Below are 23,045 nucleotides of genomic sequence, written 5' to 3'. Positions count from 1 at the left end.
TAGAGGTGGGTATTTTGCACAAAACAGTAATACAGAGGCTTAATGGGTGGTGTGTGAGTTAGCTTCAACCATTAAACATCCCCAAAAAATGTGGAGCGACTTGTAAGTTTTTTACTAAACGTGAATGAAAATGAGCGATCACAGAGGGTTCAATCTTAAGAGACTCTTAAGAAACAAATATCAGAAGCTTCTTAGTGGGACTGTAGTCACATGTAGGTCTGTGTAGCTTCTCAGTCATCCAGGTCACGGCAGACCTAGGAGCTTTAAAAAGAAGGTGACTGGACTTCTCTAAGTTTGTTGAAGAAGTTTCACCTCTCATGCAAGAGGCTTCTTCAGTTCTAAAGAATTAATTACATGTAAGTTTTCATATGATTATATTGTAAGTGCTAAAACGTTAACTTGAATAGAATCTGCTTAAATGAAATTTACTTGATTGTATAAATCAAGTTTATACTTAACGATTCATGATTTTAATAAAAAAAACAAAACCTTTGATGTTATAAATTTCAGTTGCATTTTACTGAAACTCGTTGCTTTGTGCGTGCGTGTCTAGGTTGCTCTGTGGAGATTTATTCCTGTCATGCTCTTTACCTTCTTTTTACGATATCTGGCAGTTCAACATGAGCATCACTGGCGCACAGCTGGTGTTCTGTGGGCCTTGGTGGACTCATGCTTTTGCTGTGCTCCTTTTTTGCAATCATGAACTCAGAACAGGTGAAGATTGCGCGGAAATCACAGAGATAAAGTCTGGACTCCATCACAGCACCGAGGTGGTCTCTTTTATTACACGACAAACAGCTCCTGAGGAGTAACGTGTGCGGACACACACGCACTCGGGGGCTTAATTCTCCGTGTTGGAACACAGCTCAGTTTCCGAGCCTCCTCCTATTGCGCGCTAAGCTCCGAGAAGGCGTGTCGAGTGACGTCTCCGAATGGGACAAACCTTAAACGTAGGATTTGGTGGGCTGGAGAGGGACTGAGTGGAAATATTATTGACACACCATCAAGGAAAAAGTTCGTGGAGGAATAACGCGGAGGAATAAGAGCCGAGGTGCACGTGCCGCGTAGTTTATAGTTTCACTTTTACGCTTTCGTTTATTGAGTGTTTGCGGCGACTTTGACGTTTAACCCAAAGAAGTAAAGCGGCAGACACAGCAGCTGATATGTTCCCGTGACAGGTTCGTGAAATGGAGAAAAGTAAGATGTGATTTCTTTTCCACTGAGATGAGCAGAGAGTGACCGCAGCGCGGAAGGGAGGAGTGAAACTGACCGGATCGTTCCCAGTGTAACAGGTGCATCTCTGCTCGGTTCAACAGTCAATTCTGATTGTGCTCTAACCGACCAACTTTACCGATCTCAGAGAGTTCATGGTTTGACTGACATGGGTAAAACTGCTGCGACAGACTTTCTGCCAATAAAGGCAAAAGGTTCAATTAAGCTTAAATTTACTGTGTAGGAGATGTGTAAGCATAAAATATCTCATTGTATTGCTCTCAACCATAAAATATGCTTTTGCAATTATGAGGCGTGCAGTGTGAGCAGAGTTGAAGAGAGACATGTGTAACATTTACTGTCACATTACAGTAAATGTAGTTTGCTCAGTTGTTAGGGAATTTTAAGAGGTACGACTGACATTTTTCTGAAAAGGTTTGGTCTTTGGTTGCGGACTGTATTGGCTCACAGCACAGAGGTTGGTATAGATTACATAAAATAAAAAAAGTTGAATTAGGAGAAAAATCATACCACTTAACCTTTTGGGTTGCCATTAGTTTAATGTGGCTCTGATAGGAAGAAGCCAGGCTTTTTCACGCAGTCAGTGAAGAGAAGTTGAGACTTTTGTCATCACCAGCAAAAATGAAGGTTTTTTTTGTTTTAATTTTCTAAAACTTTCCCAGACACATCAAATAATAAAAAGAGTGGAGCTGTAAAGGCTCCTGCTGATGTTTTGTGCCCAATTTCAGTATCTTATTCAATGAAATGTTTTAATTGCGATTCCTTGTATTTGTCAGAATTTGTATTCAACCCGTAAAGGACAAAAAAGTCAACAAAAGCCCCCAAAACAAAATAAAGGAAGCAGGTATATATATATATATATATATATACACAAAAAGGCAAAAATTAGTTAATATTTTTCATTAGATTTTGTCATTCTAGTTCCATCTTTTAAAAACTCCATTCTAAAGAGGATTCTGGTTTAATTTGTCCTTCTTCACAGTTGTACTGCATTCACTTTAAATCTTAAATCTTCCTCTGTGCAGCTAAAATGTATAGATTTAAAAAACAAACGGTGGTTGTGAATCAACCCAGTCACATTAGTTAATCAAACATCTCCTACATAAAATAAAGACATGTTCTTAGACTCATCCTGCAGATGCCTGATACGTGTGTGTGTGTGTGTGTGTGTGTGTGTTCTGAACCTTAAATGTGGCTTTGCTGTATTTTCAAGTTTCCCTTTTCTTAATCCTGTCCTCTCAGGAGCGTGCATTAAAGGCGTTCTTCCACGTCTTATTACAGCATTGCTGTGGTTTTTATGTGAGGATTTGCACTCTAATCTTTAGACGGCCCTGGCGATTAGTTTATCACATCAACAAAACTGACTATCTGCTTGTGTTCTTCAGGCCACACAGTGGATGTAAGCCTGGCAGCCTCCTCTCCGCAGCCTTGAGACTGCTCACGGTGTAATTATAATCTGGCTGTTACTGTAAATACCAGATTCCTTTTCCACTCGCGAATAACTTAGCTGTGTGGGAGATGAAAATATGCACGTGTGTGTGTGTGGAGGGGAGGATGGAGGGAAGTCCTGCCGTTACTAGAAATAAGATTTCAGGCTTGGTGTACATCCCCTTCCGATCTCCGGTTTTCATTCCCATTGAAAAGAATTCCACAGTTTGGCAACGAAAACTCTTCAAGGTCACTCTGCTCCCCCCAACCCCCACCTCCTCCCAATGCAGCCCACAGGTCGTCCGTCACCCGATATACACGAGAACACTATGTGACTAAAACATGGCACTAGTGAGCCCATAAGAGGTGTGCTGCAGTCTTCTCCCTGCAGGCAGGTGTAGCACCAGTAAGAGGACTGTGTGCCGTGCTTTGTAGTGCCACGGAGAGAAGAAGATCGGAGTGGGATCAAACTGCACATGTTCAGAATGCTCGATAATGATTCATTTCAGAAGGAAACTAGTTTCATTTGGCTTCTGATGTCTGTTAATCTGAAACTGGGCGTCAAACTCGTGTATTGAAAGTTGCAGACTGACAGGTTTTTTGCTTTTGTAACGTCGAATCCTTGATGGTTGTCCCGCCCTTCTCTCATGGGGTACACATGTTAACAGACGCTTTATAGATGCTGAATAAAGCCGCTGCCTCGTGAAAGATATAAGTTTTGGAGTGTGCACTGTTTAAATATGCAGTGCAGTCTTCTTTAAATTAGTGCACGACTATGACCCAAATGCGTGTGGTGTATACATTTACAAAAGTTGTAACGTGACAATACAGTATTTTGCTTTACTTTTATTTTATACGTCTAAAACAGTGCTCTTCCTTGCTTTGGATTCTTCCTGTCCACAATCTGTTTCATGCTAAATACACACTGAAGAAAATTAGGCTGTCTGAAAGGATTAAGAATAACAACTGTTTTTTGTTGTTGTTGATCATCATAAATAAAATGCTGATGATTTTACATTTAGTCAGACTGATGAAACCTGTCAAAGATCCTTGCACTTTAAGGCTCACTCAGTGTGCTGGTCTATTACCCGCCCTCTCCTTGTGTTTGCTTCCTCTCCCTTTTCTTTGCTCTCTCTCCTTCCTCCTTCACTCATCCTCTCCCTCTCTCAGGTGTGGCAAGTGAGAGCGCTTAGTGATAGCTTTGTCCTTTATTTGACGGAGGACTGGTGTTCTAGAATCTGGCGTCTTTATTAGGATTTACTTGTAATTTAGCTTTTCTTATTGTGTTGCTTTTGGGAGGGAAACAAGTCTTGTTGGCAATTTGAACCTTGGGCGTGGCATCCTCTTTATGGATGTACTTCGTAATGAACAGTGTTACTGCTGATGCTTTGATCATCAGCCGATCTGCTGGTGATTGCTTGTTGGCTTGTGGAGGCACTATCACGTGTTATTTTTTTATATATCAAAGAATGAAAGAATTTATTTATTAGCTGGGGTTTTAACTGACTTTAGGGTTATTTTTTTCTTGTTTTCTCTTTTTTCGCCTTCTATTTTGGCACATTTTAGCTTTGATGAATGTTTGATGACATGCTTTGAGATATATTTCAGACTGAAGAACAGTACTGGTGGATATAAACCTGCATGTGTGTGTGTGTGTGTGTGGGTGCAGATTGTTTTAAATGTATTTATTATTTAATATATTTTATAGGTGGAAACTTACAGGAATTGTTGATTTGCCATTTAGAATTTTTATAGCTCGCCCAGGATTTCAAATGCATCCAGCTAAACTACATCTTGAAAAGGTGGATTATTTGATGATCTTATATTACAGATTATCTTAATTTGGCTCATAATCTGCTTTCCATGAAAAAAAAATCTTAGCAGCCAGGAATAGCACAGTTCTCCCATCATATGAGCCATGCGAGTTGTCACTTCCAGTTAGAACTTGAATAGAAATCAAAGCAAAAGCAGGTTGCACAGATTTGTGAGTTGGCCCTTTTAGCATTTAGTTGAAGTGACCAGCATTGTATCCAGGCAACCATATGAAAAACCACTCATGTGATTACCTGACTTCAACTAAATCTGTGGGGAAAAGTGTGAATCATAGTGTGATTCCATCCCAAAAAAGAGAAAGCTGACTGCTTCGAAACGAAGCACAGCGCCACTGTGTCAGTAAACCTCCTCATCATTGGCACATTTATAACTGGTGCACAGAGTTTAGCTGAGATTTCCAGGTTGAACAGCATTGTTTAACTGAAACAACAGACTTTAAGTAGCTTTGCTGATTTTTGGTGGAAATGTATGTGTTACCGTTATTAGAAGCAATTTGGCACCTTAAAATGGCACTGAACACAATGAATGGGTTTTGTTAGATGTCGGTACCTCAGGTAAAACGTTTGACCTAATTCTGCAACAATCAAAGTAATGGTAAAGAATCCATATTTTGAAAAGGTTAACTTGTTAGTTGTTAGTTTACTAGTTGTTAATTTTTAGCTGCTTCCCATTTACATTTAACAAAATAAGTATAATAAATTTAAGAGATTTTTTTTCATTTTATCAATTATTTAGATCATTCCTTTATGCCCTGTGAAGGTAAAATATATTTTAAAAACACTGGTATACAAAGGATTCAACAAACATCACAGGTCTTTCCTCCCCACTGCTGTCAGACTCCATAATAAAGACTTTAACTGATCAAGCACACACATCCATACATATGCAATAATACTAAGTGCAATAATCCTTTCTGTCATCGTTGTATTTTTACTCAGTTGTATATAGTATTTGTATTTGTATTCTATTTTTATCTTATTGTATATTTATTTTATTTTATTCTACTGTATATAGTATTTTATTTTATTCTATTCTGTACAGTTGTGTACTGTATTTATTCTTATTGTATTCTAATTTTTGCCTCATAACTTTTGCACTGTCCACTTCCTGCTGTGACAAAACAAATTTCCCACGTGTGGGACTAATAAAGGTTATCTTATCTTATCTTATCTTATCTTATCTTATCTTAATACATCTAAATAATTTCATTACTATAGAAGAAGAGTGTTATGGAAGCCTTATAAACTTTGGGTAAAGTGTGGTATAAAAACAAAAATCAAACAAAGATATTAAACACAGAGTGCTGACTTTGAAAGAAAGAAAGACTGGCTGCCACAAAACAAGTAGCACGTTTGAATAAATTATTGTTGTTATATTATTATTGTTAAAGTTTATCATCTTGGGCGTATTTGCCTGCAGCCGGCATCTAAAGTTCAAAACTGCTCTCCTTCACTTTGCAGTTCAGGCTACAAACAGCTGCTGACGCCTGAAACTGTCTCATTCGGCTCTGCTGTGGATTTAATTCAGTTTGCTCGGATTGGTTCTTGTCACTCTGGACTCTCTGTCTGACTCTTTAATACATATATTTGTATCTGAGTGTTGATGTTTTTTGACAACCTGACTTGGAGTAGGTGTATCTGATGACTTATGGTCATGCACTGGTGCGTGCATTTATGACTTATTGTGCTGTTACTGGTGCTGCTGAGTGCTGCATTATTTTCACAGTTCACATTTGTAATGATTTCCGTTGAATTTGTGTGTTAAATGTAATCAGAAAAGTTATTGGTAATGTTATCTCAGATATTTTAATCACATGGATACATCCATGTGCAGTTTTGCTTAATTAAAAAGAGAACTTCACAGTGTTTTCTAAAATTATCTTACATTTCCAGCCAATTATCAGCGTCCTTAGCTACTTTGACTATCCATTACGTTGGAGATCAGTGACCCTGATGTTCAGAAATATCTTTTAGTTTATACAGTTAAACAGCTGCCATTTATATTCTTTTGTGTTGCCTCTAAAGACTATACAGTGGACACAATGTTAAAGTGGAAGGGGCCCTATTGCGCTCATTTCTGATTTTCTATATTTTTATTATTTGATTCTACTAGTTTTGCATGATTCACAACTGCAAATAATCCTCATGTAATTAAGATGAGCACTGATGTAGCCCTCTCAATGCTATTTCATTCCTCTCCCTTTTATGCCAGCTTTCTCCTGATTGGCTGCCCCTTGCAAGTAAAAGATGTGGCCAGCAGGTGAGTGGGGCTTCTTTGATGTGTTAGTTTTTAAGTTATTTCTGCTCCACAAATCAGGTGATTGCTCCTGGATAAACCAGTTATCCAGTTTAGGAATCAGTTACTTTTCCATATAGAGTCAGGTGTGTATTTACTTGAGTTTTCTTTGTGTTGTATTACAATTTGTGTAACAAAAACGCAAATACTTTTACACAAAACTGTAGACCAGACTTAAATATTGGCAACCAACTTTATTTATGGTAATTTTCTATTATCAGAGGATGAATGAATGAGTATCAGAGGCACATAACTGTCCTCTACTATGTAAATATATATATTTTTTCAAAGAGGCTAGTTAGCATATACTTACTTCAGAAGATGATCCACCAGGATAGCCCTATTTTTTCTGTGTACCGCCTGCTTGTTTGCTTAGCAGATACACTTGTACATGTTAACAGGATAACTTGTCCACTATTAGCAGATAAACTTGTTTAAAATCATGTAACCATAATCATATGTTAACACAAACTGAATACTATAGATAGTTTGTTGATTTTCTCTTTGCTTTTTAATCAAGAGGCCATGAGCTAACCACTTTATTTAAAAAAAACAAGTCAGTGTCATTTAGGGTAATGCATGAATGCACCGGTCTCTTAGATGTTTTCTGGTAGCTTTTGAATTCAGCTTACAATTACCGATACCCTGTGTGCACATGTGACATGATCCATGCATATCAGGGGTTTCGTTCACACGTACTACATTTTTAAAGTGAAAAAGATTATATTTGTTAGGTTGATATTAAACATTTTTGCATTAAATGATCACTGTTTGCTCAGGTTAGGAAATGCACATTTGTAAATTATTTTACATGTTCAAATTAGCCAAATTATGCAGATTGCCCACTCACTAGATCTTATTCATCTACTTAGTTACTTTCTTAACCAAATTTTGCCTCTAGTGACCTTTATTTCTCAATTTTGTGAAGACTCGTCAGAAACTAAAGTTGTAAAATGATACTGCAGTGAATACCTTTGATAGGTTACCAGACTCAGTTCTTGCTCATGGAAAATAACTTCTGTCTGTCATCGTGGCCTCTGTAAATCAGTTTAAAATGTATGTCAAAGTGTAAAGTGCTGTGCAAAAGTCTTGACCCACATGTAATTTCTCTATTTTTTGCTCCCAAGGAACCAGACTTGAGATTTAAAACAAAAAAAGTGGTTTTGAGCTGTAGTTCTCCAGGCTTTCTGAAGGTCTTTCAAGTTTTTCTTTGGGCATTGGCTGCTTTTCCACTCATTTACAGGCCAATCCTTGTAGCTGACTATTTTTAGAGGAATAATCATGAAAGGCACCTGTCTCAAGGGATGAACCAGCATTGTGTGTACACATAACAGATGGCTTAGCAAGGAGCCAATTCAAAACTGTATCTTTTGCAGTCTTTTGCTACCAGCCAGCAATAAAACCGTATAATTTATTCTCATTTCTATTTTTAGATAGATAAACAGAGTTTGACTGGCATCAAATGGAATCTTTCCACAAACGAGGTGATTTTGAGCTCAACTGGGAGAACCTAGTCAACTATTACTTATGTACTCCACAAATCTGGCTTTTATGGAAGAATGGCAGCTTGAATACATCATCCCGACTGTGAAGCATGGTGGTGGTAGCGTCATGATGCAGTGGTGCCTTTTTTCAACAGGAACAGGATAGCTGGTCAGAGTTGATGGGAAGATGGATGGTGCTAAATACAGGTCAATCCTGTAAGAAGTCATGTTAGAGGCTGCAAAAGACTTGAGACTGTGATGGGGGTTCCCCTTAATCACAGTATACTTACATGTCCCTGTTAAAATGCAAAAGAATCTGTGGCAAGCCTTTTAAATTGGTGTTCATAAATGCCCTCCATCCAATCTGACTGAACTGAAGCTATTGTTCATAGAAGAATGGGCAAAAATTGAAGTCTGAATGTGCAAAGGTGGTAGAGACATGCCCATGGTAACTGCAGTGACAGGTGGTTTGGTATGGTTTTGACTCAGGAGGACTGAATACAAACGCACTTCACACTTTTCAGACTTTTATTTATAACGAATTTTGAGCATCATGTATGACATCACTTCCACTTTACAATTACAGTATGCACTACTTTGTGTTGGTCTGTTGTATAAATTTAAAATAACATTTAAGTTTGTAGTTGTAACAGGACAAAATGTGGAAAAGTTTAAGGGTTGTGAATACTTTTTCAAGGCACTGTATCTACTGCAGACGAATAGTGTCTGAAGATCATGTCCTTAAGAAAAAAAGGATTCTCTTTAATTCAACTCAATTCAATTTTATTTATATAGCAGTCACAACTGTTGCCACTAGGGATGGGTACCGGTGTCCGGTGCCATCATAAACGGTAGTAACCAGACCGAAAAGCAGCGCACATTTCGGTGCTTTATTTTGGTGCTTTTTTTTCCTGAGCTGTGATACACTTCTAGCCAATCATTTTACGTTTCCGAGGATAGTAGGCGGGTCCAGGTACGTACGTTCCTTTAGAGCAGAGCTACAGATTAAAAATGCCCAAGGCGAAGCGGTCAAAGTCTGGCTGTACTTCACAGCAAAATATGCAAACTCAGCAGCCTGCAACAAGTGCTTTAAGGTGATACTGTGCAAAGGAGGTAACACCTCAAATCCGATGAAACACCTGACGACGCATAGCGTTGTTTTTTTTTTAAAGCCGAGAAATGCGCCGTATTTGATGGCAGCAGCAGCCGTTCTTCTCTGCGTGAGTAGCTTTATGTTGTTCGTGTGTAATTTACGTTGAGTAGGCTAACCACGTTATTACATTAATGCATGTAAGGTGAACTAGCAAACATCATCATAGCTACATGCAGCTGTCTTCTTGTTTGATGGCAGATACTCCCTTCACCCTGGCCAAAAAGGCTAAAATGACCAAAGAAAAAGAGGGAAACAGCTAAACATGAGAGGTTTTTGGACAAAGTTTGTATTTTTTCCATTGTTTAAGCACTGCTTCCAGCCAACAGTAATACCATATATGCCCCATAGCTGCAGAAAAGGCTAACATTGTTATCTTTTTACAAAAAACAGCTGAACATGAGAGGTTTTTGGACCAATTTTGTGTTCTCCATTCTTTAAGCACCGGTTTGAGCACCGTTTGAGCACCGGCACCGTTTCAAAAGTACCGATTTGGCACCGGTATCGGATAAAACCTAAACGATACCCATCCCTAGTTGCCACAAGGTTCACTTCACTTCAATTCAATTTTCAATTTATTTTTTTTATACAGCACAAAATTACAACAGTCACCTCAACCTCTTGCAAAACCAGGCTCGTGGAGGAGCAGCCACGACTGTTTGGGGAGGAGGAAACAGGACAATAGACACGCTGCGGAAGAGAGCCAGAGATTAATAATAGCTAATGATTAAATGCAGACGGGAGTATAAACACATAGAGAGTGAAAAGAGGAGCATGAAGAAGAATGGTTCATTGCGTCATGGGAAACCCAGCAGCCTAGGCTTATTGCAATGGAATTAGGGGCAGAGAGACAGGACAAAAGGCAAACTATGGAAGAAAGCCTGAGTTTAATAATTGCTTATGGTATACGTTAGTGGTGCAACGGCTCAAAAATCTCGTGGTGACAAAATTTTAACATTTACTTATTAACTTATTTAAGTATTTTTGCCTTTTAAAAAACTCAACTATAATTGCTTATGGTATACTCAACTCAAGACTCATTCCACGCAATTATATAAAAACAAATTAAGGTAAAATATAGGGCAGTACAGGGCTTTGTATCTACCACTCCGTAGCTTTCCGTTTCCCTGGAGGTCCACCCGTTTGTAGTTGGGCAACAGAAGATGACTGGGACAGTTCAGCCATAACTTTAAACTTTTCCTGCTCATACATGCTTGGAACGATCTTGCGGGATATCATAGCGTGTCTCAAGCACGTTCATCATAGATTAAACCCCTTGTTTTGCACAACGGAATACGGCCTCCCGTCTTCAGCTAAACACCCCAGTAGCTTTTGTAATAGCTTTAGCCCGGGCGGACTGGGCAGCAAAGGGCTGCTTAAATACTGCAAACTCCTCTACTCCTCCACTTGGACCGCTAGCGCTGGCCATAACTATCGCTTGACAGACCCACCAGATTCCTTTTTCGAATCTTTGGATCATGTGCGTGCCGAACCGTGGAGTGGGATCGGTTCGGATTACGGATCATTCGTGATCCGTTGCACCACTAGTATACATCAGGTCCTTCAGTTGATCCTTCTACTGTTCTACAAAGTCTCATCAAAACTTGTCTCAATGGAAGGCCATTCTTAAGGAAGGGAACTGGACTAACAAACGTTTGCAACAGAACTTTGAAGTTTTTGCTCAGATTGTCTCGCCGTGGAGGTCAAGAGAGGTCACTGAGTGTAGTCATCTATAAAACATGATGTAGGCTGTGTCATGGTTTGGTGCTGGATTTTAGTTGTGTTGGAGATCCTGATGGAATTTACGGACTGATGGAAATATGAACCTGCGAATGCAACAAAGTACAGTCAAAAGCACAGATTCGACATACAATACCATTTGGAAAGTATCTCATTGTCAACTACTCCATTTTTCTGCTTGACAATGATTTCGAACACTCCCAATACAATATAAGTAAACCAGGATAGAAAAACACACAACTGAACACTCTCAGCCAGGGACTAGGCCTCCTCAGAGCTCAGACCTCAATGTTATCAAAGCAGTTTATGATCATCTTGAAAGAAAACAGACAGCAATAAAAATCCAAAGAAGAGCTTTGGAATGTTCTTAAAGAAGCCTGGAGAACTATTCCTGAAGACTTCTTAAAGAAATGTCAAGAAAGCTCCTCCAAGGTTCAGGCTGTGTTGAAGAATAAAGGTGATCATACCACATGTTAACTTTCAAGCTTGTTAGAATTGCACAAAGTCTGTTTTTGCCGTATATACTGTATTTCCATGTATGTCACATTTCAATAAATTTCCTATTTTGACTAAAAAGTGTGCAAGCCTTGAGGGCTGGCTGAAGGCACAATACTGTACGTTATCTTAAAATCTATATACTCTTTCCCAGTACTGCATTTTGATACTGTTCTCTGTTAGGCAAAAAACTCTATGGTGGTAACCTATTAGGCAAGTAATAGGTCAAGATCACCTCTAGATGGTCAGGAACCAGCAGCTTCACCAGCTTCTCTTCTTGTGATCAGAACAATTTTTTAGTTGCGTAGCAATTCTCCCTTGAGCCCAAATGATGCTTGATGTTCTGGGCTTATATTTAGAGAGAACAGGTGTCACTGGAAGCAACAACAAAATATAAATATTAGAGGATCAGTTATTTATTTTGACTGTCTGATTCATAGACAAAAACGATGGATGTAGCTTCCTGGTTGGAAAAATTAGGCCACTGCAGGAATACTTTAACCTGCGTCTTAAGGCCACCAGATGTTGGCAACCACCTAATGACCAAGTCATTTCCTAATGAGTTTGTTTATGGTCTGACTGAAGGTACAGTCAGAAATAAGTCACATAATTGGTCAGTGAATATAGCTAGCAGTTCCAGGAAGTGGTAAACTCACTGACAAGGTTATCGTGAATAATTATTTGATATAAGAATTTTTATAATTAATTTATAACAGTAGGAAAAACCATAAAGGTGCAATTAGCTATAAAGACTTAACACCACTTTTTGCACCACTTTTAATTTTTTTCCTGCTCTTGAGCTTCACATTTATTTGAGGCTAATAATTAATGAAAATAACAACAACAAAAGAATTACAGAGAGTTCAGCAACAGCTCCTATCATCCTCAACTTTCTTTACCCCTGCTTGTTTCTGTTTTTGGCAAATAAACCTTGCTGGGACAGCAGGTGTGAAATCCTCTCTCGTCGTTGTGTCTAAGTAGAAAAATGTAGCCTATAGGTCTAGTCATGTACTACTGACTTGTGACACAGTAAGCATAGATGGGCCAGTTGTCCCAGCTTTGTAGCTTAGTACTCGCAGTACTAATCCGTTCATCAATTTCCCATTTCCCTCCACTTATCCCATTCCGGGTCGTGGTGAGGCTGGAGTCTATCCCAGGGTACACCCTGGACAGGTCCTCAGTTTGTCACAGGTTTAACTACAGGCACTTTAGAATCACGAGTTAAGCTATGAAGCACGTCTCTGAAATGATCACATACTCACGTATCAAATTTTAGCACTTGGTGTTAACTGATTTAACACCATCCCTGAGGTATTTTTTGCTACTTTTACACTTAAATTTGATGCTTAAAAGGTTCAGAAGAAAAATGGAATGCCTTTCACAGGACGTGGCATATTTCTCTGGAGAACTCTGCTACAGTAAATGGGCCAAACCCATCTGGCAGGTAGATGGAGTGGCAGCAGTGACAGGTGACAGCTAAAATGACTCCACATCCCGACACTGTAATCAGTCTGTCCGTTCTGCCGTAGCCTCTCTGTTTCGACTTCTCTGCAAACCAGAAGCAGAAACTTCCTCCTGCTACTCCTGCATGCATGTAATCTGTCAACCTCTTTAATTCGGCGGGCCTCTCGTCCTCCAGCAGCTCCTTGTCGGCTTTGTGGGATTGAGAGAATGGAGGGATAGAGGCTGCCTAATAGTTTTGCCGGGAGCCTTTGTGTTCCGGTATGTGTTACTGGCTGGGAGCCTTTTTCTGACAGGGGGAGCTTCTTTATACAAGAGGAATAAACAAGTTTTTAATATACTGCCTAAAGAAGGACATAGTTTAATCCATTTGTGGTCAGGTCTCATGATTTTTTTGTTTAAAGTATAACAGCAATGCACCCCCTACTTTTCACAGATTGTCAGAAGTGTTTGGGGTTTTTGATTCTGCGACAAAGATGTTTTTGTTGGTGGGGATAAACCGACTTTGGCCACATTTGGAGGCTGGTAGATGAGTTTAGGTTACATGCTGCACCTTTTCAAAAATGAAGTCCAGTATTGAGCTTTAGAATGAACTGTGCCATATGCAACATTTAGCTGGGTATTTATTTATAAAAGTTTATTTTAACTCGGGAATTTTTTCTCTTTAAAGTTTAGACGGTATGTAACTGATTTACTGGCTGGTTATGCAGTGACAATAAGCTTGAAGCAGCGACACACTCCCAAACTTTTAAGTCCACCGGACAATGCATGGTGTCACTGTCCTCTGCCTCTTTCATTTTGCATTAAGGAAACTTTGGTTTTGTCAAAGGTTGTTTCTAACCAAGCGGCCGTATGCGCATGTATTAAATAAAAGATGCCCATTTAGGTGAATATAGACTTCTACATCATGCTTTTTATTTTCTGTTTTTACTACCCAAAACAACTGATATTATGAGTAACCACTTAACTAAAAAAGATCTTTTTTAGTCTGTGTTTTTCCCTTAAAGTTTGGTCCTACAGGGTCTAGATGTTAAAAAAATGCCTTCATTACTTGACTGATAAAAAATTATGATACTTAATGTTTTCTCTTTTTTTCTGTTTTAGTAGTAAGAGTGAAAAGTAGAAAAAGACCAGCATCTTCTTAAAAGACTAAAACATTTTAACAATTTGAGCTTTTATGAAAATTTGAGCAAAATAAAGGCAAAGCCGTCCTGATTGTTCAATAGCCCGGTTCTTAATTATATGTAAATGAAAGGAAGCAGTGGAATTAAACACTGGGTCCTTTGACCCCTTGTTGCCTGACTGGTGGTTTACCATGGAAAGCTGCCATGAGCACCAGTGTGTCCAAAGCTCAAACTTGAGCACAACATTCTGACAGAAGAGCTTTATTCATAGTAAAAGCCTGAGTGTTGAGCCACACAGCTCTAGGAATTAAGTGAGTTGTTTATACTCTTTTTTAATGTCTTTTAAATTAAGTGTGAAGTCATTTAGTTAGAACATTTGGCTTTTTTTTTTTTTTGAGAAATACTGAAGAGTTGCAATCAATTAGAGCACAGCAGTGTGTTTAAATTTGGCAAGTCTGAGAAAATATTCAGATGTGAAATGTCAGGCAGAGTGTTGGCAGTTAGCTTTACTATAATTGTGAATCTTCTGTTTGGTCTCTGTAGCAGTTTAATTTTCTTTTCCATTCCTGCTGCTTGTTCCATAAACTTTGATCTGGTCGTGCTTAGCTCTTGCAAGTCGTATTTCATGGATGCAATAACGCTTTAATTATGCATATGAGTAAACTGCACTACAAATCTAACAAAAGAATTCTCAAAATTCCTTGCAAGTAGCACCAAACGTTCTTTAAGTACTACACGTGCTATCAAGCTGCTTGGTGTTGGTGAAAATATGTGCGGATATTTGTGCTAAAACACAAAATCACTTTATAACAGCAAACATGTCCTACAATGCTGAGTTTGTCCTCCAAGGCAGTTAAGTCATAGGAGGAGTTGCAGTTGACAGAAGGCAGATGACCCAGCTGCAGTCCCAACAGCAACACTCAAGTCATTTCTGGGTCACTAGTGGGCAGAAGAACTCAGTAGCGAGCCCACAAAAGCACGTAGGACTAATACATTTTGGCACCGTGTTAGCAAAAAGTTGCCAGATGTACATGTCATGTACATTCCACTCCTGACAACCAGTGTTGGTCAATTTACTTGAAAAAGGTATTAGTTACTAATTACTGATTACTTTTCCAAGAAAGTAAGTACTTTAGTGATTACTTATTTTCAAAAGTAATTAGTTACTTATTTTTTAAAAAGAACCTGAATACATAAAGCAACAGACCTTTCAGCCCAATTCTATTTTTTTATGCATAATCCATCATATAAAACTGAATAAATTTAAAGCTTGTTTTATTAGTTTTAATCTTTAAACTTGATGCACATTGCATCAAGCAAAAATTTAATTATATGCAACAGTCTTTGACTTGAAGAAATTTGTTTAACATCTAAACCTATTTTCTGCATATTCCAGCATATAAAATGTAATAATTTTTGTGTTTACACTCACTCTTTCAAATAGATGCAATGAAAACACAGCAAAGGATAAATAAAATCAAAGATTCAGCTGCACTAGGTCCTGTTCCTCTTAAATCTGTTGTCACCTGTTTAGCAGGAGTGGGGCCGGTGGAGGTTTGCCCAGTGCCGCAGCAGTCATGTCAGTTGGGGGATCTGTGGGTTTCTCTGTGAATTTCACATTCCCGTGCCGGCGTGCTAGGTGCTTGCTCAGGTTTGAAGTTCAATTTTTTGCTGTAGAAAGAAGTTTTCTTCCCACACAGTGTGTGAGTGTACAGCGCACACTAATGTTTTTGTCACTTTTTACAGAATCAAACTCAAAGTAATGTCAGTTCAGTACTTCCACGCTTTAAACGCTGCATGGTTGTACTCTCTCCCACACTCCATATTATCCATTATTGGTCTGCACACATCTGTTGCTGCCACGGACGTTGGCAGCTCATACGTCATTGTCATGAGACACTCACAAAATCACGGTTTAGTAACGCAGTAACGCAGCGTGCTTACGGGAAAGTAACAGTAATCGAATTACTTTTTTGCAATAGTAATCCCTTACTTTTCTCATTACTTGAAAAAAGTAATCGGATTACAGTAACGCGTTACTGCCCATCTCTGCTAGCAACATATCCCTACATAATTTCCTTAAGGATAATTAAATTCCTGATTGTGATTCTGATGTCAGAGAACACACATTATCGTCTGTTCTATCCCATATGGAAAAGAAATAGTAAAAACTTATAAAAGACTTGCTTAAGATGTGGCCTACTTCATATAGTGAATCATATAAGGCTTATATGATTTACTCATGAAAGTGGCCACTTTCTCATTACTTTCATATATTGTTTTAGTAAGTATCCAAAACATACAAGTCATTTATATAATTTTTCAAGGGATCTTATATCTGTTTTTACTCTTGTATGCTTTTCATACAAGTTTCACACAAGACAGAAACAAACTTTATAAGATTTATATATATATCTTTTCCATATGGGATAGCTTCATATCTCTGCTCCTTGGCAGTACAGCTAAGAGAGATTTCCTGATTTAAACCGCTAGTAAAAATTTATGAAATGTATTTGAACCAAAATACCAAGCTTAAAACAGCAGCTTCAATTACTGTGTAAGCTGTCTTCGGATCTGATGTCAGCGATGAGCAGATATTTGCTTCTTCTCGTCAGATCAGGTGATTATCATGTTCAGCATCATACACATTACTTACAGTGCCCTGCATGCACTTCTAAAATTGGATGGTAAAAGCTAAATGATAAATAATGCTAACATATTATGGAAAATACATAATTACTGTCTCTGTTTATCTTAACCATCTACCTGCAGCAAGGCAGATGTCTGTATGTATGGACATCTGACCTGACTTAAGAGCTATAGGTTTCAACTCATGGTGTCCACTTGGGTTCAGTGAAACCCACTAGTTAAAATCAAAGGCTGTATTTCTTGGACGTATTTACTTTTTGTGAATGGAAGTGAATGTGATGGCCTCGAAGGACCCAGGCTGGGAATTAGGTGAGAGGTGACGTTCGTATACAGGGTGCATTGTTTTTGCTCAAGACCACTTTGACCTGACCTGCGTTATACACACATTGACTGTTCATTGACTGACTAGTACACAGTAACAGCGTTGAACTGCCGACGTTTTTCTTGTGTTTTATAATTTATCCTTTTGTCCAAGATACATTTGCATGTTATTATGACTTTTGGTCTCAGCTGACACTGTGAAGCGAGTGAAATGTAGCTTTATGTTTACTATCCAGGCCATGGATTGTGGCCACGAAGTGGAAAATAGAGCAGCGTTTAAAACAAATTAAAAACAGAAACATAAGAGAACACAGAGATCTGAAACACAAAGCGTTATTCATTGTATTATATTTAGCTTTTTCTTAAATTTTGCCATATTTTGCTTTTTCTCTATCTCCATAGCCACGGCACTACTGTACCTTCAGATTCTTTGCTCACCTAGGACTTCATGATGCACGTAGGGCTTGAAAAAGTGTTTCCAAATGTACTTAGATGTACTCACTCCCCTTACCTGCCAGCTGTATGTTTCTACTTGTCATTCGTGGTGTGTGCGATTGACTGTGCAGAGGTACCAGCTGCTGAGCTGTTGATTCTGGCACTGATTAACCAGTGGATGGCTTTGCTGGCATAGTTTGCTGGCACAGTTTTGCAAGCCAAGTGAGGTCAAACAGGCAGATCATTTTGTGCTTTTATATTCTGTCTCTGGAACAAATGTTCACAGTTTAATCACACTGCTAATAAATACTGGGTTCGTCTCTTCACCTTCGGCACAGTAAGTAAGCTGTTACATCATTTCACTGGGCTCCACAAACTGTGTGTGTTCACGCGCGTGTGTGTGAGAGAGACACATGTTCAGTAAAAGCAGCATGTAACAAAGTCTGTGGGAATATTTAACACATGTCAGTTGTTGGTGTTAGCTAACAAAGCAAAACACCCTGCACTAGTAGTTCAACTGCTATAGCAGTTGAACTACTAGTGCAGGGTGTTTTGCTTTGAGTTATTATAGTTGTATGAGTTATTATACTGTAACCGTTTGGCCTTCTTATTGTGTATTGTGTGATTTTGGCAGAGTAGTGCAATCTAAACCAATTACACCACAACATCTTTTTTTGATAACCACTGTTTTCTTTGCACGCTAACGAGAAAAAACAGAATCTCGTGTTTCTCATGTAAGAGCGTTAGAGTCCCAGTGAGCACTTTACTTGGTTAAAAGTAAAACTTTAGCAGACTAATTTTTTTCACTTAGTCATGAAACATGTGTCTAGTTTTTATCTTTCAAACACAGCAGGCACCCAGTGTCTGCTCCAGGTTTGCAGACTAATATTACCAGAGAGCAACGCACTCAGCAGACCAAAGAGCCTGGATCCTCTCTTAGCTTCACTGAGGTGTTGGAACCTTTCTGCTGAGATTCTTGTCCAGATTGACATCACTGAATCATTGAGTTGCTGCAGATTTATCAGTTAAAAATCCATGATGTCCATGAATCTCCCACTACATCTTCTGCCACATTATAAAAGTGCCCTCATGTTGAGATGCTTTGACTGAGATGTCTGAGTACAGTGAACTCAGTGTCAACCTTTGATGCATAGTTTACGCCAAATTTGGACCCTGTCATCTGAATGAATTAGACCAGGCAACCTTTTTCCAATCTTCTTCCAATTTTGGTGATCTGTGTGCATTGCAGCCTCAGTTTCCTGTTCTTAGATGATGGGTTTGGTAACCAGCGTGGTCTTCTGCTGCTGTAGCCCATCTGCTTTAAGGTTTCAGATGCAGTGCATTCATTATAGAAATAGTAATGTTGTCTTCTTAGTTTTGTTCATGGTTCTTGTTAGCTATGCATATTCAATATCAGTTGTAGAGTTTTAGGGAAGTGCAGACACAAACATTTTATTTTGGTGAGCTGCACATTTTTAACATCCTTACACTATTTATTACTTTTATTCATTGTTTTCAGTGTGACTATGTAAAGACATTTTGCTGACTACATTAGAAATTGATTTCTTTGAAAACCAATTTTTGTCCTGTATATTCATCCAGGGATGCTATTTTATCTAAAAGCTACAGGGTGTTACTGAAATTATTTGAAATGGTAAATGAAGCTGTGGCATCATCTGTCAGCGTGCTGTGTGAAATCTAAATAAAAACAGAATGCAATGATTTTACAATAGAACATTAAATATTTAAACTGAGAAAATGTGACGTTTTAAGAGAACAATTGGCTGATTTAGATTTTGATGGCAACAACACATCAGAATTATTGAGGCAGAGTATCCATATTTTCCATAAAGAAATTAAAATTTGTCTGACCACAGAACAGTTTGCTACTGTTTAATTTCTCGATCCCATTTGGCTTATAATTTGCATGATAGCGCTTTAACCTGCATTTATTGCTAGCATAGTTCACGGTGTTCTTGGACAGTGACTTCTGGAAGCGTTCCTGAGACCATGGAGTGATTTTTAATGGCGCAACCAAGACTGCAACTGAGGGTCCAAAGTTTACAGGCATCCAATATTGACTTTAAATTTCATTCAAGTCAGTTCAATTCAGTGCAATTCTATTCAATACTATTTATCACGCCAAATCACTGTAACAGTTGCCTTACGTTATATTGTAAGGTAAAGACCCTGCAATAATACAAAAAAACCCCAACAAACAATGCCAACAATCATATGACCCCATATGAGCAAGGAAAAACTCCCTTTTACCAGGAAGAAACCTCCAGCAGAACCAGGCTCAGAGAAGCGCCCTGTTTCTTGCACACAGATTGCACAGTTAAGCTAATTAGCTGCTAAATGTTTCTTAAACATTTTTTTAAGTACCACTAAATGTGTTTCTGGCATCACATTTAAAATGAGCTAATATTTTTTAAGAAACACTAAAACACATTGAAAAACAGCACCTAAGATGTCTGGAACATGTGCTGAGGATGCCACAAGGAGCGACACGCCCACATAACAAAGAGCGACACCCCCTGAGAAGAGAAAGAAAAGTTGGAGAGTGACTGAGCTGATTGAGCTACTTGTCTTTAGTAGAGACAGGCACAAACAGCAGCAAGAGAACAAGAAGTTTCAGCCTTATGTCCAAAGGACTAATGGCTAAAAATGGCTCTTCGTAAAAGAGCGTTGTCAAGAATGTTGACCCCTTTAGTGGATATGTTAATTGGTTAATTGTAGAGTTAAATAGGGTTCTGTGTTAGGACAAGTTCTGTTTACATTACATCCTTCCTATATAGCCTTACCCTGGGCAGTATAATTACAAGGCATAGCATGTATTTTCACTGCTATGTAGAGGATACCCAGCTTTATCGTTCCACGACGCCAGATAACACCCTGTCTTAGAGTGACGATGACCCCAATACAGCACTTAGGTCTCAGATTGTTGGCTTACTCGTGTTTCTTAGGATATTTCAAAGTAGTATGGGAGGCAGATCCTTCAGCTATCAAGCCACTCTTCTGTAGAGCAAGCTCCCAGCTTGGATTCAGGAGACAGACACCCTCTCTTTAAGATTAGGCTTTAAGACTTTCCTTTTTGCAAAGCTTATAATTAGGGCTGGATCTGGTGACCCTCAATCCTCCCTTATCCTCCCTGGCTCTTTTTCACAGCATGTTTTTGTCCTGTTTTCCTCCCCTCACCCCCAAACAGTCACAGCAGATGGCTGCCCCTCCCAGAACCAGGTTGTGTTGGAGGTGTTTTCTTGTTAAAACTGAGTTTTTCCTTCCCACTGTCACCAAAGTGCTTGCTCACAGGGGCTGGTCTGATTGTTGGAATTTCTCTGTATTATTGTAGAGTACTTTCCGTACAATATAAAGCACTTTGAGGCAACTGTGATTTAGTGCTATACAAATTAAGTATTCTTAAGGAATAATTCTAGTGCATTGCTTGTATGCTTCACAGTAATGAGGCTTTGTGTTGCAAACTGGCACATGCATGTTAGGTAAGTGGGCAAGCCACCCTGGTGACAGATCCTTGAAGCAGTTGACAAAATAGACGACTAGTTACTGTCTTGGTCACGCTCCAGTTAGGTTCAATTTTAAAAACATTCCCTATTTCTCATCCTTTTTCACCGTGTTAACTGTTGTCTGCCTTTTGCCAAATTAGATGATTATGTCTTGTCAGTTTTGGACTGCAAAACTATAATTTTGATGTCTTGGAACTGGGACTGAGTTAGTGCATTCTGAACATATGGACTTGTTCTAAGATGGTGAACTGAAAAGCTCTGAGCTACATAATTTGAAAAAATAAATTCCTTGGTATAAAAAGAAAATCTGCTATGGTCGATATTGTAAATATTGGTATTTGCTCAGAATTTGCAGCAGTTAATTATTTTAATATAGTGTTTCTTCCCTCTCTGCTACAGGACCCGGCCATTCGAGAAGATGCTATAGAATATCCACCTGCATCAAATCATTCATTCACAGCAAATACAGTATATTCCCCTGACATGACCTCCTCCCCTGCCCTGGATGCTAACCCGTTACCCCTCCTTCAGCTTGAGGAGGTGGACTCCAGTAAAGCCACAGAGAGGGTGAGCTCCCCAGGACTTCTGCCTGCTATGTACAGCCCTCCTGTGGGCATGGACAGCCACACCATCTGCATTCCCTCTCCATACACAGACAGTAACCATGACTATAACCACGGGCACGGACCTTTTACCTTCTACAGCCCCTCCATGCTGAGCTACACCAGGTCACCCATCACTGACAGTCCATCATCTCTGTGTCCTCCCCTCAGCCCCTCAGCCTTTTGGCCTTCTCACACTCACCACAATGTACCTTCACTTACTCTGCACTGCACTCAGCCTCTAGTTTATAATGAACCCAGCCCACATGCACCCTGGTTGGATCCCAAAGTTCACAGTATCAGCCCCAGCAGGTAAGATTACTGAGAAAGCACTGATGAAAGCTATTCTTGTGTCAGTTAAATTTAGCTTAAGTGGTAGTAACATTCAAAGACCTAGTTTTCATTCTCTTTTACTTATCCTTGTGAGGGTTGAGGGTGGGGGCTGGGGTGTAGGGGGTCACATAGAGACAGACAACAGAGCTCTAGAAGCTCTGGCAGACATGTTTTTGGCAAAAGACTTGGCATTATATCGGCTAGCAGCAGCAACTATTAATGAAAGCTACTATTGCGTGCTTTTGGACAAGAGCCAGATCTTTGCTTTAGAAAAAAGCATCTTATTGGTAACTTGCCATACTTTGCACAGATTTTAGGCAAGGCAAGGCAAGGCAAGTTTATTTGTATAGCACAATTCAACAACAAGGTGATTCAAAGTGCTTTACAGAGACATTAGAAACAAAAACAAATAAAAAGCATGATTTAAAATTGATTAAAACAAGCAAACAAACAAACTAACTAATTAACAAACAAACAAACAAACAAACAAACAAACAAAATAGTATATAAAATCAAAACAGATAAAATCAGAACAGTAGATAAAATCAGTAGTTAAATGTAAGTTTTGAAATTTAAGCTTAAAAGTGTGGATTTGGTGCTTTATTCAAATGCAGCTGAGAACAGCTGAGTCTTCAACCTGGATTTAAATAAACTGAGTGTTTCAGCTGATCTGAGGCTTTCTGGGAGTTTGTTCCAGATATAAGGGGCATAAAAGCTGAATGCAGCTTCTCCGTGTCTGGTTCTGACTCTGGGAACTGATAAAAGACCGGATCCAGATGACCTGAGGGATCTGGAAGGTTCATATTGGGTCAGACCATTCAGAGCTTTATAGACCAGCATCAGAACTTTAAAGTCTATCCTCTGACGGACAGGCAGAGCTGGACTGATGTAGTCCACTTTTTTGGTCTTAGTGAGGACTCGAGCAGCAGAGTTCTGAA

At 39.0% G+C, this 23,045-nt stretch overlaps 1 protein-coding gene across 12 annotated transcripts in view; it reads left to right on the top strand.

Annotated features, from left to right (window-relative positions):
* The first annotated feature begins 933 nt into the window (after window positions 1-933).
* The window catches only part of esr2b (estrogen receptor 2b), a 70,292-nt gene continuing 48,180 nt past the window's right edge, over window positions 934-23,045 (top strand). For 7 of the 12 annotated variants that reach the window (XR_013903815.1, XR_013903811.1, XR_013903814.1 and 4 more), the window contains exons 1-2: window positions 934-1,292; window positions 21,572-22,086. Coding sequence is in view for 3 of the 12 variants with exons in the window: in XM_026152755.2 (XP_026008540.1) it covers window positions 21,656-22,086 (431 nt within the window). In the remaining 9 variants the exon portion in view is untranslated. Of the gene's footprint in view, window positions 1,293-13,997; window positions 14,555-21,571; window positions 22,087-23,045 lie in introns of those variants that run through there. The other 5 variants (XR_013903818.1, XR_013903817.1, XM_026152755.2 and 2 more) reach the window with 4 other exon arrangements.

The sequence above is a fragment of the Astatotilapia calliptera genome, chromosome 19 (assembly GCF_964374335.1).
Source record: "Astatotilapia calliptera chromosome 19, fAstCal68.1, whole genome shotgun sequence".
Lineage (NCBI taxonomy): Eukaryota > Metazoa > Chordata > Actinopteri > Cichliformes > Cichlidae > Astatotilapia > Astatotilapia calliptera.
The sequence above is the reverse complement of the archived record's forward strand: the minus strand, read 5'-3'. Positions and strand labels throughout refer to the sequence as shown.